General features: G+C 42.7%; 1 protein-coding gene across 1 annotated transcript in view; it reads left to right on the top strand.

Moving 5' to 3' along the window:
- The window catches only part of SNX7 (sorting nexin 7), a 57,683-nt gene extending 40,578 nt beyond the window's left edge, over positions 1-17,105 (top strand). Inside the window, exons 8-9 of the mRNA XM_060232209.1 lie at positions 611-763; positions 16,705-17,105. Coding sequence (XP_060088192.1) covers positions 611-763; positions 16,705-16,785 — 234 coding nt within the window. The 3' untranslated portion in view covers positions 16,786-17,105. The remainder of the gene's footprint in view (positions 1-610; positions 764-16,704) is intronic.
- Positions 17,106-17,391: the final 286 nt, after the last annotated feature.

Raw genomic sequence — 17,391 nt, 5'->3', positions numbered from 1 at the left:
AGACCATAAGAAAATGGTAGCTTGTGTGTGTTGGAACGTTACCATTACTTTGTTAGTATACAGTAGTGCTGTAATCAGGGTGTCAGCTAGCCTGGAGAAAAATGTCCTGTCTCTTTAATAGAGGCTTAATGTGTGGAGATGAACAGGTAAAGGTTTTTGTGCCATGTGAATAACAATCCTGGTAAACAACATCCCATTTAGCCTCTGTTAAAGGTACAGGACATTTTTCTTCAGTCTAGTTGGCAAGGCTACATTTAAATGCAAAGCTCCTTTTTGTATTTATGGTGTTTCTTTTTTTTCATGAGCAGTTCTGTAATAAATCAGGAACCAGTGGCAAGTCTGGTGGGTAAGAACAGATAAACTATCTTTCAGGGAAGCTTCTTCACAACTGGTGAACTTCTCAGAGGTCTCCTTGAGATCTCAGTGACATAAGACTTCCAAGTGACATAAGACTTTCATGGAAGATAGGCGGAGAACTGATTCAGAAAATATCCCCCCCCCCCCATTTTAGAAAATGCCATTGTTTTAATGCTAGCAAAGATCAACAGCTGAGTCATCAACAGTGGTTTCTCCACCCCTGATTTCTCACACAAGTCTGGTTTTTGTTTAGCTCTCGGAAGAGATTGGGAAACTTGAAGACAAAGTGGAGTGTGCTAATAATGCACTGCAGGCTGACTGGGATAGATGGAAAGAAAGCATGTGTCTTGATGTGAAGATGGCATTCAGCGATGTGGCTGAAAATAATATCCGGTATTATGAACAGGTGAGGCACAGATTAAAATAAATCATTTCTGGTTTTACTTTTAAATTGATAATCCCTATTACTATTTTGAATGTGTAGAAAAGTGCAAATGCTACCTTATTTTCCCAAACAGGTCTTTTGCATTATCTAGCACACAGTTCAGCTGCTTATGAGTTTACTGTCAGTAGAGGGCAGCCTTGTTTTACAAAACACAAGGATATGGACATTGGAGATGGGAAAGAGATGTTCTAAGGCAGGGGTGGCCAACAGTAGCTCTCCAGATGTTTTTGTCTACAACTGCCATCAGCCCCAGCCAGCATGGCCAATGGCTGGGGCTGATGGGACTTGTAGGCAAAAAACGTCTGAAGAGCTACTGTTGGCCACCCCTGTTTTAAGGGAGTTGCAGGCCTTTGAAGAAAGGGAATCTTTATTTTCTATGGCTCTGTGGGAAAGGAGTGTTGGGGATGATCAGCAGATTCATTGCCTAAGGCTTTAACTGATCAGTAGGGAGAATTTTCATTGATAGAGGCAGATTTTGATTGTGGAGCCCGAGATTGAAAGTAAAGTGAAGATTAATAGTACGGTTGCCTGTTTTTTTCATAGTGGCTCTGCTGTTGTGTGACATATAACAATTAAGCAAATCATTATTAATCTGCATGTCATCTGCTAATTTTGTGTCTGGTTGCTGTTAAAAGTGTAGGGGAAGGACCATGAAAGAAAGACAGACAGACTGACAACTTTAATTGAAGGGCACACTTTTTTTAAAAGGCAATTGTCATTTCCGTGCATTATTGTAATAAGGAGTAAAAACAAAAGTATTAATCTTTTTATCTAATGACGAATGGTAGCTGTTGTTTATTAAACTGTGAATTATCCCACCCTTTCATTAGTATCCTGGAAAGGCTACTGCATTTAAACATTGAAATTTAATTGATTAATTTTGGACAAGTACATTAAGGTAGAAAAAATGGAAAGGACAGTTCAGAAATGACTTTTACACAAAATATTATTTTAATCAAGCTGATTTTTGCTTGCTGTAAAATCTAAAATCATCAAGAGCCTGATCCACTGAAAACCTCCATGTGCCACCCACTTCCCTTATTAAGTATTATAAATGAGCAAGAGTCTGGTAGCACCTTTAAGACTGACAAAATTTGTGGCAGGGTGTGAGCTGTTGTAAGTCAGTGCTCACTTTTTCAGATATACCTAGAATGTAAGTCCATCTGTCCTCTATATTGGAAAGTGGATTTCAGATGCCAAATGACAACTTTAACCAAAGGTTCTTGTGACTTTTTCATAGACCCTGCAGGAGTTTCTGGTAAGGCTCCTGGATATGTTGGTGTCCTTCCAATATGCGATTATTTGTGCAAGATTCCACAGAAGGCTCCTTGAAGGTGCCCTTCTCCCATATCAGGACAAGAAAAACAAGCTGCCAGTATCTCCTTACTCCCCTCTATAGTTGCCATCAGTGGGATTGCTATCCAGAGGCAGACTTCAGATAGGAAGGAACCACCAGGAGACTAGTTACAATGGATGCCAGTTTGCAGAGACTGGGGAGCACATTCCCATGAACAGCTGTCTGGAACTCAGGGCAATCTGCCTTTGTCTCCTTACCTTTCAAGATCTCTTGCAAGGAAAAGATGTTTTAATACACACAGATAACATGACCATGAAATCCTATATCAACTATCAGGGGAGATGAAATCAAAGTATCTTCTTGCTGATGTGGTCCTGTTTGTCTCCTGGACAGAGATCCATCTGGTATCCATCAGGAAGCATGTGTGGCAGGGACAACCAATGTCATGGCAGATTCATTCAGTAGGTAGCAGTTTGATCAGTGGAACATCATTGTGCTGTTAGAATGGCATTGGCTGGCACATATTTGGTAGAAGAGTCCTTCAGCAGGTTCTGACAGGATGAAAAGGCAGTTTGCCTACCCAGGGATTAACTGCTTTTTAAAATGCACTGTTAGTGCAGACTGGCACACCCTAGTCTACTGGAAAATGGGAAGTTTATTCACTTACTGTGAATTCCCCTTTTCAGTGGTCCCAGGGTGGGGCAATCTTACTTGCTGTTCTTGGGAGTTCTGGAGGGAGAACCTTGAAATGACCTCTGAGGGGCCAGCTAGACCCCCTCTGGTACCGGAACATTTGTAAGTCTCTCTTTATTTGTTCTTGTCTTTTCCAAGTTCCATTTCTGTGTTTTAATGGCTGTTGGTAGAAGGTAAAGGTAAAGGGGGGGGGGGGCAAATGTTTCTGTACCTGAGATTGAGGAAAAGCACCAAGTCATCAAAAAAAAAAAGGGTAGCTTTGTCATATTAGTGGATATTTCTTCACCCTAGAACCACTGAGAAGGGGAATTCACAATATGTAAACAAACTTTCCATTTCCTCGCTCAGTACATTCTTTTAACAACTACATTTAGATAACCAAAATCACATAATATATTCTGGGTGTGGAAATGGAATTTGGATTTTTTGTTTTGGTACATTTCCAGGTGTACTGGTACATTTCTAGGTATACTGCTTCATTTGTAATCCAAGATGATAGACTAGAACAATCTCTGTATCAAGACATACAAGGATTTCTAAAACGTAATTTGCTCCATTGTTAAAATCAGGGTAAAGATGTGATCTTAGAGGAGTCAATATTCTTTCTAAGGTACTTTTGCTGGAGGATTTTTGCTGTCAGTCTGTCAAGCCCCATTTAGCTGGTATATAAGAACGTGTCTTATTCTCCTTAAACCAGATTAATGTTGTCACTATATGAATTATGTCTTCAGAGTTTACCTGTGAATTGATCTTAGCTAAGTGTAGAATGGTTTTAAATGAGCCTTTCAGTATTCTGTGTTGCTGTGTGTAGCTAGGACTGGTAGCAAAAGCTTCAAGTGCTGCTTGAGATGAGTAATGCCCTGAAATTTGTGTGAGGGAAGACAAAAGACAGCGCCATCCACATACCACTGAACTTGATGAGGGGAAAAAATCCGTATTAAATGTGTGACAATTGGAGGTATCAACCAAATAAGGAATTTGTGTTTTTCATCTATTAAAAATAAGTATTTTTACATTTTACCCACTACCAATGCCTTTTTGAGATATTGAAAAAAGTGTACAGGTTTTCCTGATGAAACTACCACTCAGATTAGACCTGGCCAGTTTTTCAAGGTTTTGGTTCTAACCTTCAAGGCCTTGAGTGATCTGGAAGCTGTTCTTCCAGGCCTTTGGTTGAGGCGATGGGTGCCTAATTTCTTTTGGCCTCCCCTGCTCCCACCTGCCTATGACTGCACATGATACCATTTATGCTATCACTGCATCATAGGCACCTGTCACCTCACCCAAAGGCCTGGAAGAACAGCTCAGTTTTACAGGTTCTGAGGAACTGTAATAAGTTTTGCAGAGTCCTGATCTCAAAAGAGAGCATGTTCCACCAGGCCAGAGCCGAAAAGGCTCTGAACCTGGTTGAGAGTAAGCAGATGTCTTGGGGGGCAGGGATTGCCAGGAAATGTTGTGATGAGCTCTCCAGGGGACATATTGAGAGAGGCAGTTCTGCAGATATGTTGGTCCCTGATCACATAGGGCTTTAAAGGTTAGTGCCATTACCTTGAACCTGATCTAGTACTCAGTTGGGAGCCAGTGCAATTCCAGGTCAGGGCGAGTTGCGGTAGACCAACATGGAGGTAACCACTGCATGAATCACTGTGGCCAAGTCATGGGATAGGCTACCAGTTGCCTGAGCAGTTTTATGTATGTGCTCTAGAGGAAGGTGGTTGTTGTAGAGGAGGGTGACATTGTGATTCATCAGACAAAAATGTATTAAAGTATATGCAGCAAAAAAAAATTGCATCTGTAGAAATTCTATCTAGATACATCCAGAGCTGAATGACCAATGCAAAGTTTGCTTGCTTGCTTATTTATTTACTTACTTACTTCATTTATATCATGCCTTCATCCCCAGTGGGGATCTAAATAAGCTCACATCATTTTATTCTCACAGTAACTCTCTGAGGTATGTTAGACTGAGAACGTGTGACTGGTTCAAGATTACCCAGCAAGCTTCCATGGTAGAGTAGGAATTCAAGCCTGTATCTTCCAGTTCCTGGTCTGACACTAACCATTATAGCAGACTGGTCCTAAGTGAGCATAATAGACATTCAGAATAGTTACTTATATGTGAGATGTGCCTTTCAATTTCCATGCCGTTTTTAGTAAACTGAATGTTGAAATGCCTTAATTCTTTTGTTAAATCAACGTGTGTGTATGTGTGTGTGTGTGTGTTTTGGGGGGGGGGGTGTTTGTTCTGTTGGGGACTGGCTATGCATCTTCACTCAAGGCAGCTAGATGCACTTGGGATTTCAGTGTATGGGTTGTACACATATTGTAGCAGAATGTCAGTAGCATCTCATACAACTCTGCACAAGGGGTCTCTAACGCAGAACACATGTCTTTTCAAGGACTACTGTCCATACAGCTGGTGGGACACTGGTATGTCCAGCCACAAGGTCTGGAAATGGCTGTGCAAATCCTCCATGCAACAACTTTGAAATGACATAACTTGGGAGTGAAAGAAGTGGAAATTTGTAAAATGGATAACATGTGGCTCATTTGCCAGCACTGTGCTGTGATGGGATCAGAACAGTGCATCAGAAGCATATGAATGTTCTACATTTGCATTGATAGCATGCCCAATTTCTCCCTCCATTCAGGCCACAATTGATACAATAATGGAACTGGAAGCCCCTTGCTCATCTTCAGGTCCAGTTTTGGATCATTTCAGCCTGCTATCCCAGGATGGTTGATAAGACCCTAGCTGCTGTGAAACCCACCATTCGCCCCCTCGATCCTTGTCCGTCATGGCTGGTTAAAGCCTGCGGTGATGGCACATGGACTCCCCTGAGGGATATCATCAACTTGTCCCTCTTAACAGGGGCATTCCTGGGGGCCTTGAAGGAGGCAGTGGTCCATCTTCTCTTGAAGAAACCATCTTTGGACCCTACAGTCCTAGCAAACTACCGCCCAGGCTCGAACTTGCCATTCCTGGGCAAGGTAGTTTAGTTTTAGTTTAGTTTATTTATGATTTATATCCCACCCTTCCCACCAAGGTGGCTCAGGGCGGCTCACAGCACATAAGATCTAACATTAAAATATAAAATTAAGCATTTTACACAGTTAAAAATATTAAAACATAGCAGGTAGTGGAGAGGGCAGTGGTGATGCAGCTCCAGGCTTTCTTGGAAGATGCTGACATCCTGGATCCAGTCCGGCTTCTGCCCTGCTCATGGGACAGAGACAGTGTTGGGCACCTTGGTGGATGATCTCTGGAGGCATCTGGATCAAAGCAGTTTGGCACTGCTGATCCTTCTTGATCCGTCAGCAGCATTCAATACGGTCAACCATGATATGTTGGCCCACCGCCTCGCTGACAGAGGGATACAGGGGCTGGCCTTACAATGGCTTGTCTCCTTTCTCCAAGGTCAGGGACAGAGGGTGGCACTCGGGGATAAACTTATCTCAGTGGCATGCATTACAATGTGGTGTGCCACAGGAAGCAAAACTTTCCCCAATGTTATTTAACATCCATATACACCCCCTCACCCAGATTATCTAGAGATATGGGCTGGAGGTCATCAATATGCAGATGACACCCAGCTCTATCTTCTATGGAAGGCCACCCGGATTCGGCCCCGGAGGAACTGGGTAGGGCATTGCAAACTGTGGGTGGGTGGTTGCAACAGAGCCGGCTGAAATTGAATCCATCAAAAACAGAGGTCCTGTGCCTAGGTTACAGGGGTCTGGGATCAGAGATCAGGCTCCCATCCTTTGATGAGGCTCCATTGGTGCCCACATCAGGGGTAAAGAGCTTGGGGGTACTCCTGGATGCCTCTCTGACTATGGAGGCACAGGTTACCATCACTGCCAGATTGGCTTTTTTCCATCTGAGATGGGTCAGATATTTGGTCCCGTATCTTGTCCCCCACAACCTGGCCACAGTGACCCATGTGATGGTCACTTCCAAGATAGATTATTGTAACTCTCTCTATGTGGGGCTGCCCTTGACCCTGCTCCGGAAACTCCAGCTCGTGTAGAACACTGCTGCATGGATGTTGACATCATCACCTGTATGGAGACGGATCCATCCTGTGCTGCATGAATTGCACTGCCTACTTATTGAGTACCAGATCCGGTTAAAGGTGCTTACCTTTAAAGCCCTATATGTTCCATGGGAAGAGCAGGCCAAAAATTAAATAAAATACATAAATAAAAATAGTGCACAAGTGTATGATAATAATAATGCATGGAAGCTCCTCACTGGGCAGTGTGTTCACAATGGCAAGCCTACCATAAAAGTGCTCTGTGGATTTGCATCTTTTGAATGTGCTTGTTACCATCCTTGCTGCATTTTGCAAAAGCAAAATAAATGGTTGGATCATAAATCAGTTTCCTTATCTTGCTTTTCATGGATTTTCTTAAAGGATAAAAAAATGACTCCAAGTACTCCACCCTCCGCCACATACAAGTCATCATGAAAGAGCCCAAGCCTAAGGCACAGCTAAGCCAATGGGGCTTGCATTATATTTGCTGAGGGCTGCATTAAGTAAAATAGGACTTTTCCCCATAATGCAGGGTGACAAGTGATATTTCATTATATTTGGCATTGTTTGAAGAATAGACTCCCCCCCTTCTGCATGACTGAGCCCTTGTTTTAATATATCACACTCAGTCAAGCCCTTCTCATATGTCAAAGTGATCCTGTTTGCATCTCACTGAGCAATTCCAGCTAAGTCCATTATTTTTCTGCACAATTCTAAAATTGCATTCTTAAGGACGTAGTCATCTCTCAAAACAAAAAAGGTTGAAATTATTTATATTTTATGTGCATTTCTAAAGAGAGGTATATCATTAATTGAATTGCAGATTAGCCTCAATCACATATGTCAGGGGTGGCCAATGGTAGCTCTCTAGATTTTTTTTGCCTACAACTCCCATCAGCCCCAGCCATTGGCCATGTGGCTGGGGCTGATGGGAGTTGTAGGCAAAAACATCTGGAGAGCTACCGTTGGCCACCCTTGACATATGTGAATCAACAATATAAAGGACAAAGATAACTATGGCTTCCCTGTCACCATTAAAAAAATAATTGGGTAGGTCTGATTCATGTTCCACCAGTATATTGTCCCACAGTAGACAACTGGTGGTCTGCAGCTCAGATCTACCCAATGCAAGTTCCTCTCCCTCCCCATCAAGTCGCATCCGGTTTATGGCAACCCCAATGGGGATTCAAAGCAAGAGGCATTCAGGAGTGGTTTGCCATTACCTGTCTCTGCATAGTGACCCTAGTAGTCTTTGGTGGTCTCCCATCCAAATACTGACCAGGGTCAACCCTGCTTAGCTTCTGTGCTCTGACAAGATCAGGCTAGCCTGGGCTATCCAGACCAGGGTAATTAAATTTTAGGTGTCCCTTATTGGCCCTACCAATTCTTTTGAGATCCTTGAATGCTCTAGAACAGGAGTCCCTAACCCCCGGGCTGCGGACCACTACTGAGCTGTGGCCTGTCCACAACTGGGCCGTGAAGCCTGGTGGCCCCCCTCCCACAGCTCCCGGCCACTGCAACGGAGTTTAGCTCTGTTGCCCCACTGCTGCCACCTTCCCTCTCTCCCTGATGCTGCAATGCAGCGCAGTGCTCCGTCGTCACCGTTCTCCTTCCCTCCGTCCCTCAGATCATGCCGAGCAGTGCAGAAACTGGGCCTTACTAGCTTCACTGCAGATGCACCATCTAACACTTTGAAGTTCAAGCGAAAAAAGACTTCTCCCCCTCACTTCTGGTTCCAGGAAGGAGGGGGGGAGAAGTCTTCTCTCGCGTGAATTTCAAAGTGTTGGAGGTTTGGCCGCAGCAAAGCTGGTACGGCCCAGTTTCTGTGCGATCTGAGGGAGGGAGGGTGACGATGATGATGATGGAGCACCATGCTGCATTGCAGCGCCAGGGAGAGAGGGAAGGTGACGGCGGGAGGTGGGACCTGAGCCTTCTCGCACAGGAGGGTGGAGCTGAACTCCAGTGGGCTGCTTCTTCAGTGGGTCACCTGCTGCTGCGGAGGAGGCGGGCAGCGAGGCTGCATGGCATGGGGGGCCGTGAGGCTGCGCAGCACCACAGGAGTGGGGGATCTGAATTCGGAGCGCCCACCCTGCTGACCCTGGGGCCATGGTGGATGGGTCAGTCCTGGTGCCGGTCCCCGGTACCAAGAAGGTTGGGGACCACTTTTCTAGAACTCTCTGGTACTGTGAAATTGGTGCTTTGGTCCTGATTGTTCCTTTAGGTGGAAATTTCTGGAGACCCCATCTAAAAGCAAGATGTGAATATAATAAATACAACTAATAGTGGTAAAAAGTTTCCCTCAGGTTTGCTCAGAACAAAACAAACACTGATTTCCAAAATATTAAACACAGTGTTTTATTGTTCTTGCAATGTGCTTGTAACGCCTCAGTTTTTCAGTATAGCTAGTCCATAATTATAAAGTTCTTAACTGCTGCACGTTGCCAGTGAGAGACTGCCTGTGAATTTGCAGGGGAAATTCATAGTTCTCACTAAATCAAGAACAGTATGTCACTTAAGATACTCTAAGACTTAAACTGGGCATTCCTGATATAGTCCCAAGCATAAAATACCCCAATCCAGAGGCTGTATGCACAGAAGGAATAATAGGAAAAAGAAGAAGATATTGGATTTATATCCCGCCCTCCACTCCGTAGAGTCTCAGAGCAGCTCACAATCTCCTTTACCTTCCTCCCCCACAACAAACACCCTCTGAGGTGGGTGGGGCTGGAGAGGGCTCTCACAGCAGCTGCCCTTTCAAGGACAATCTCTGCCAGAGCTATGGCTGACCCAAGGCCATGCTAGCAGGTGCAAGTGGAGGAGTGGGGAATCAAACCCGGTTCTCCCAGATAAGAGTCCTCACACTTAACCACTACACCAAACTGGCTCTCCACTAGGGTTTTGAAGCCTCAAAAAAAAAGGCTATTGGATTTAACATACTGTCAAATAGTTAAAAAATCTTGCAGTGGTAGTTTGATGGTCAGATGTGTAGAAACATTACAGAGGATTCCAAGCACCTAAAAGGAATATACTGCTTTTAAAATGGGAAAACCAAGAGTATGGAGGTCATCGTTGCCATTAAGAGTTATGTTTGAATGTTGGGCCAATGCACAAATGCATATTGACTACTTGTTGACTGCAGCACTGAGTATGATTTACTTTCTGCCATCAGCATGCCTGGCACATGACAGGATAACATGAGCAAAGGAGGCCAGTTCCTGCCCTGAGGAGCTCACAAGCGGCAGCCTGTCTGTGCAAATGACTCATCCCAGCTGAAATCCCACCCACAGAAGTTTCACCCTACTCCAAAACACAGTCTTTTCCTACAGAATCAGATTTAATACACAGCTGCCAGTTCTTGAATAATGAGATGACCAGAAATTGACAGGCCTGCATTGTGAACCATCCCACAGAAACTTTAAAGCAGGTTCCTCTTTTGGTCAGAAATCATTGTCGGAATTATAAAAACATGGACACACAAATACATTCTGTTTGACAGCCAAAAAACCCCAAGCATGCTGTTCACAACCAGCAGGTAACTGGCACAATTGTGTCAGTACTATCATGTATCAGCAGGGCCTCTCTTACAAGAAGAACAGATGAGTTTTATTCTGTTTTCCATAGTGCTTCATTTCTATAATGTTTAATTCATCATTTCAGTGGATAGCTTCATTAGTAATCATGTCCTGCTTGAAAAAGTGCACAAATAAAGCAATTGAAATCCAGCTGAAATCTCCAGTACTTAAAAGCACTTATCTGTTTACATTGCTGATTTGGCAGGGAGATGAGTCTCCCAGCATAAAGATTGCTTTACCAACCACCAGGAAAAACCCTTAAAATAAATAATTTGTTAATTTTGTCCTGTCCTTTACCAAGAGCTTCAAGTTGTTCTGCATGGGATTATCCACTTTGTTTCATAGCAACCTGTGTGAGAAGTGTTCAGCTGAGAGGCAATGATTTCAAGTTCCCCTACAGATCGTTATGTCTAAGTAAGGGCTTGAAGTGAGAGGTCTTCTTGGTCCAGGTCCAACATTCTAAACACTGCACCACAATGTTCAAAGATACTGACAGCGTTACAGTACAGAAAATACCCACCTTAGAATAGCAGCAAAAGTAATAATCATGCTTCCTAGGAACAAAATGTAGTGCTTTGAAACTCTGGGCAATGTGATACCCTATAGCCTAAATGCAGCCTGAAGTAGGAAGGTGTGGAGGGTCTGGGCATGATAGAAATTTACTGCAAACATGCAAAAGTGATCCTGTAGAAAGGCTCCAAGATTTCAGGAGTTACTGAATCCCTAGGTTATGCCAAATACAAACTAAATAATCACTGCAGGTGAAACCTAATCCCCATAGATATGCAAAAGAAAAGTATCTTGATTTACTGTGGGCATCACAAGCAGCAATAGGGAATGCCTGCTGTTTGTTTAAAAGGTAGTCTTAGATCTACAGCTATGAAGAGAAGCAGGTCAGAATAGGAACCCTCTTAGGCATCCTGTGTTATGGATAATTAGGTGTGAGGACTTCGCCTTAAGATAAATGTGTTTGGTTAGTTGATCTGTAAAAGACAGATGCCATACAAATCATTAGCTCTTTCATGTTTCACAGTTTGAATAATGAACCTTTCAGACATGGCCTGACCACACAATGTGCCCAGCATGTTTAGGTATGCAACCTGACTTACAGGAGAGATCATCTAAAATAGTGTGGTTTAAAATGCAAATGAGTTCCTGCTGGGCCTTTTCTATCAAAAAGCCTTGTGTGGAACAATGGTGACATCAGGGTGTGTGGCCTAATATACAAATGAGTTCCTGCTGGGCTTTTTCTACAAAAAAAGCCCTATTTATAACTTTTCAGACACATTATGAAACTAGAACCCCATCATACCATTCCCATAATGTTATTCCAGTACTTGGAGATAAATGTGAGTTGAACATTCTGCTGCAGCTCCTTCTTGTTTTCTGGTACTCAATACCTGTCCCATTTTGTCTACTTTCACCACTGTACTACTGCCAGCACTAACACTGGAAGTCAGTAATGCTGAGTAAATAAGTTAATCAAGGTAGCACATTTAGATCCAGACTCCCAGGTGGGCAGGAGGATAACCACTGTGGCTTGGGGGCCCCAGGACAGAATGTAATGATCAAATATGCTTTGTGAGAGCAAGCAACTCCTAGTATGAGCACTGCAGATATGTGAGCAAAATATGATACAGCCCTGGTTGAAATGACAACATTAAAATGCTCTTGTTTATCATTGACATGAGGGAGATTTTCAAATTAAAACCACAGTGAGTGTCTCATCTCTGAAGCAACAGTGCACAGAAGCCTTTCAAAGTGAAGGCTTAAACCCTCATTTATTTACACAAGTTATTCAGTTTTTAAAGCTTATTCTTATTTTATGTAACCAAATGTGTGTTCCAAAATTCAGATGTTTCTGTGGCTTATTTTGTTGTCAGAGATCAGAGCACTGCTTCAGCTGGCAAGATATATAATTAACTACACCAATACAAAAGTAGGTCTCTGTGCCTCAGGCTCTGGGTCTTTCTTCTGCAAAACATCAGCTGCAGAAGCGACATTACTTTTGAGGCAAGCATTTGAGCTGCTCTGAAATTATTTCATTCTGGTCTCTTAGCAAGGAAACAAAAAAGGGATTGATTCCAAATAAAGGATCATTAGTACAAGCTATCCAGAGAAAGACAAATATGTTCAAAGGAGATTTAATTTACATATATAGGATTGAATTTGTAATTTGTAATCTAATTACTCATAAAACTGTTATGGGTCACAGGGAAAAGATATCTGCTCACAAATGAAATCGCAAGAGCTGACCTGAAACTACACATTACTTTGAAATATTGCTGTGAATTACACATCTCAAATACAACATCAGTTTCATGAGAAGGAGAAAGATAGACCCTGGAAAACAGCTGCATGTACAGTTAATTAGCAAATATGATAATGGCACCATAATCAAGTTAGAATCACTAGCAAACCCCATGAAACATTTAAGATCATGAAGTTTTTAAACCACTGTGGTGAATTTTGTGCCCCTTCTGTTGAGGTGAGGCCAATAAACCATGCAGGTACAAGACAGAATTGCAACCCTTATTACCAGAGAACTAGACTGGATGAAATTCAGCCCTATGTAAGATGGGGAATAGTGAAGAGACGAGAATGTACCTTGCCACCTGTAATGCCTATACTGCCTCATTGCTACTGTTCATAAATTGCATATTCCCATATTTTATATGTGAGATTGACAAAGCAAACTCAAGCTATGCATGTTGGATTTGGTCCCATTAAAATGTTGCACCATCATCTAGAGATGACCAATAGCATCAGAAGCAAGCAGGCATAACTGCTGGATGGATGGATGGATGGATGGATAAGGTACATTTTCCAGTGTTTTCCATGTTCCTCAATGCACAAAGAGCAAAGGAGCTTCCAGTTCAAGCCATAGCTGGATGGTGACAGGGGCTTGTGTACCTGTCTGAAGCCTTTCTCTGGCCCAAGGAGCTCTCCTTTAATGAAACAGTCCATTCTGCCAGAGGTAAAGTCTCCTTTACTAGGGGGAGGCTCCTTTGACCAAAGGAAAGCTTCAAACTTGACAGAGTGGAATGGTAGAATACAAGCCAATTTACATGCACTACGTCTGCAATGCCATCCATACCTTTGTAATTTCTGTTATTCTAGACCAGGGAACCCAACCCCACGGACCACTATTGGGCCATGGCCTGTCCACAACCGGGCCGCGAAGCCTGGTGGCCCTCTGCAGCACCCCCCCCCCGCCACTGCAATGGAGTTTAGCTCTGTCACCCCACTGCTGCCGCCTTCCCTCTCTCCATGGCGCTGCAATGGAGCACTCTGTCATGTCGTCCTCCATCCCTCAGATCGCGCCAATCAGCACAAAAACTGGGCCTTACCAGCTTCGCTGCAGCCGCACCATCTAACACTTTGAAGTTCAAGCTAGAGAAGACTTCCCCCCCCTCACTTCTCTCGCGTGAATTTCAAAGTGTTGGATGGCGCGTCCGCATCAAAGCTGGTAAGGTCCAGTTTCTGCACGATCTGAGGGAGTGAGGATGATGACAACGATGATGATGGTAGTACCATGCTACATTGCAGCACCGGGGAGAGAGGGAAGGTGGCAGCGGGAGGGGGGACGCGAGCCTTGTCATGCAGGGGGCAGGGCAACAAAGCTAAACTTCAGTGGGCCATGTTGTTGCCAAACTGGAACTTCTGGGTTAGTTCACTTTCTTTTGCAAAAAAGAAGCCCCAGGATTCACACTGGTGGCTTGAAACATCACCTTGTGCAGCTGCGTTTATCTCTTCCCACAATCTCAGGCTCTAGTTCATTGCCTCAGGGGGCAGGGGAGGTTTCTAATGACTCAGGGCATGCAACACTGATTGCAGTCATTCCATTCTCACTTTATGTTGCCCTGAGATCAGTTGGCAGCAACTGTAGCTCACGACTCATTTTATGCTCCTTCTGGAGCTCCTCTTTATTTAGCACTTCCTATTTTCTCTCTTCTAAAGTAACCTTTCTCTGGAACAGGCAACCAGGAGAGGAAATAAAGTAAACTTAATATGACCGTTGTGAAATGGCTTTGCTCCCTTTACTCTGCATCAATTTAGTACTCACGGTTTCTTTGCCAGAAGGCACAAGATTGCTTACCTTGGCATAGAAGAATGAGGGCCTGTAGTTATTACATTGCAGCAGATCTGGGCTTGCCACCAAATGTACTCTCCAAAGGGAGGCACAGCCAGTCAGAGATCCCATTCAGGGAACTGAACAAGACTTGGATGACATTTCTTGCATTCACACTTTATTTTTTCACGTGTGTTCTTAAAACTTGGGTGTACACCTACAATTGTACTGTGTGAATTGTTTTTGAAAGAGGCCAAATAAGTTATTCTAGGCAGGTCTGGATAAATTCCAGGCATCTGGCATGTAAGAGCTGAAAAGATTTATGCCGTTCTGCATAACTAAGGATCTAAAACTCTCTTTTCCCACAATGGAGGCAGGGCCTCTATCCAGCAGAAGCAGTGTGTGCTTGATATGGACACCTCTTCTGTGGACCTTGATATGGACACCTCTTCTGTGGAATGTCTTCTCTGCATACATGTGTTTGTTGCCTACTCTTTTGCACTGTAAGAACCTCAGTCTCTTTAATCTGTGCAGTGCTGTGAGCCTCATCTTTGCTGCTGTTTCAGTGAATTTTCTTGTACTGATGTTGGGGTTTGCTTTACTGGCTTGTGAGCTGTCATGAGACCAACATTATATGAAGCAAAGTAGGCAGTTTACTTGAACAAATCAGGGTGTAAATGGCCAGGAACTGTGTTTCTTAAATTTCAAAGCAGTAGAATTTAGGGTGGGGAGAGGTGGTGCAGGATTGTTGGTGAAGTGCCAAATATTCTATTCCCCCGAGATTTCACCTTTGGATAAATCAGGTGGGGTAATGAAGGGGCAAGCATTCAATGCCTTTTCCAGGGAAAGGTGTCCTGGATTTCAGAATTCCTTTCTAAGAGTATGCACCTTTCATTGTACTTTATTGACACTGGTCATCATGGTACTAGTTAACATGGGTTTTTCAGTGTAAAGTCTCAGTGAGAAACAGCCTATAAATAAATAAATACAGTATTTCTAGAGGTAACTTCAATAAGCAGTCGGCATATATAGTTAGATTTTGAATACACAATAAGGGGGGGAGAGGACATAGCAACTAGTTAATTTGAATTGGACCCATGTTCTCTTCGGAAAAATAGCATGCAGGTTGTGTTTCAGGGTACCCTTTCATACAGGGTTTTTATCCTACTTTGGCTTCTGAAGGTTAATAGATTTTTTGCATGGTTTCATGCACCTTAATGAGAAATTCTGTCCACCCACAGTTCATGAAACTTTAATCTGGGTTTTCCGAAATCTGTTTTGATCTGTTCCTTGTTGTTGCTGTACTTTGTTCTTAGGTATGTGAAACTTTAAAAAAATGGCCTTCAGAAGCCAAAGTGAGTTTGAAGAGCCGGTATAAAAGGGACCTAAAATGCTTGTGTTGAGAATTTCATTGACATATTTGTGAGTTAATTACAGTTGAAGGAACAAAATTATCCCAAGTGGAGGTTGATCCTATGTCTTGAAGTACATACTGGAGTGACACTACTTCATGCTTGGTTTTCTGGCACACTTGCCAAAAACTGTGTTAACCTGGAGTGTAACCACTGTGGTAACCACTATCCTACCTTTTCAGCTTTATTAGATTATAAACTAGGCAACAGGATGCATTTGCTTTTGTAAAGAAATCTGGTGGCTCCTAGTCACCCCTGTGAGTTAACAGACATAAAGTTCTGCTTTTATAAGTGTTAGTGAAATCTCACTATCCTACATAAATTATTACTTGCACATTGAAGCTTCTCTGTGGGCACTTTCACACTGCTAACATAACCCTCTTTGTCTTTTCTTTATTGCTGCCTCATTGCTGAAACAAGGTGAGAATAAACATTTCTAGCATGTTTAAAACTTGAAAGCGGGAAAGGGAGAGTCTGCTCTTAAAAGAAATGCACTCCAGAACTCCCAGCAGCCTCTGTAGTTAATTTATTGCTGGAGAGGAGCTCTGCATAGGGAATGCAGAAAGAGGGCAGGAGTTTAAGAGTGACAAATTTTTAAATGGTAGGCAGTGTGTGTGTTATGTCACCTCAGGGAAAAACTTTGGAACAAGGAAGTTTTCAAAAACAATTGGTAAAGTCCTCAGAAAGAACTTCAGAATGGAACGTATGTGAAATGTCTTAACTCACAGCTAAGAAGAGACCAAAAAGCTTCAAAATGGCTGTCTTAAAATAGCCTTTAAGTTTATAAACCTTTAACCTATGTATCCCTTTTCTTTTAAGTGCCTTGCTACCTGGGAATCCTTTTTGACATCTCAAACAACAGACATTTGTTTGGAAGGAAACCCTGAAGAACAGCCTTGACTTACTCAAAGAAGAATGACATCTTCTGAAATGTTGTTTTTGCCAACCAAAGAAATTTCCTGAACAGGAAGTCAAATGCATTTATTCCATATAAGTACTAAGTTTTAGCAATATATGGAAACAAAGATATTTAAATCTCAGGTATTCCACTGTTCCAGACCATATTTTGAATCACGGTAAACAGAGAGATCGAGATCTGGTTTGATTTTCAACAGTATTCTGCTTATATTTGTGTTCTGAAATACTATGTAATTTGGATATAAAAATATTTTAAATATGTGAAAATAGCTCAGTTTTAATATTAAAATGTTAAATAGGAATTTGTGTACCTTATTTTGATTGATGCATTTAGCAGTCCTTGAGGATTTATAAAACTTTCTGCCAAAATTCAAGTGAAAATTTCTGTACAAGTGGATGCATAACAGTGAAGCCAGATAGAATCTGGATGTTGGTAACTGCTGATTCCACATGAACTAGTCTGAAACCAGTACACAAGTTCACTCTCAGTCTTTATTCAAGAAGACATAGCTATGTGTATACACACCATACATGCAGAGCTGTCCTTTTGATAAGTGCTTGCTTTCTGAAGGATCCTATTCTGTATTA

Source organism: Heteronotia binoei, chromosome 2 (assembly GCF_032191835.1).
Source record: "Heteronotia binoei isolate CCM8104 ecotype False Entrance Well chromosome 2, APGP_CSIRO_Hbin_v1, whole genome shotgun sequence".
NCBI classification, from domain to species: domain Eukaryota; kingdom Metazoa; phylum Chordata; class Lepidosauria; order Squamata; family Gekkonidae; genus Heteronotia; species Heteronotia binoei.
The sequence above is the reverse complement of the archived record's forward strand: the minus strand, read 5'-3'. Positions and strand labels throughout refer to the sequence as shown.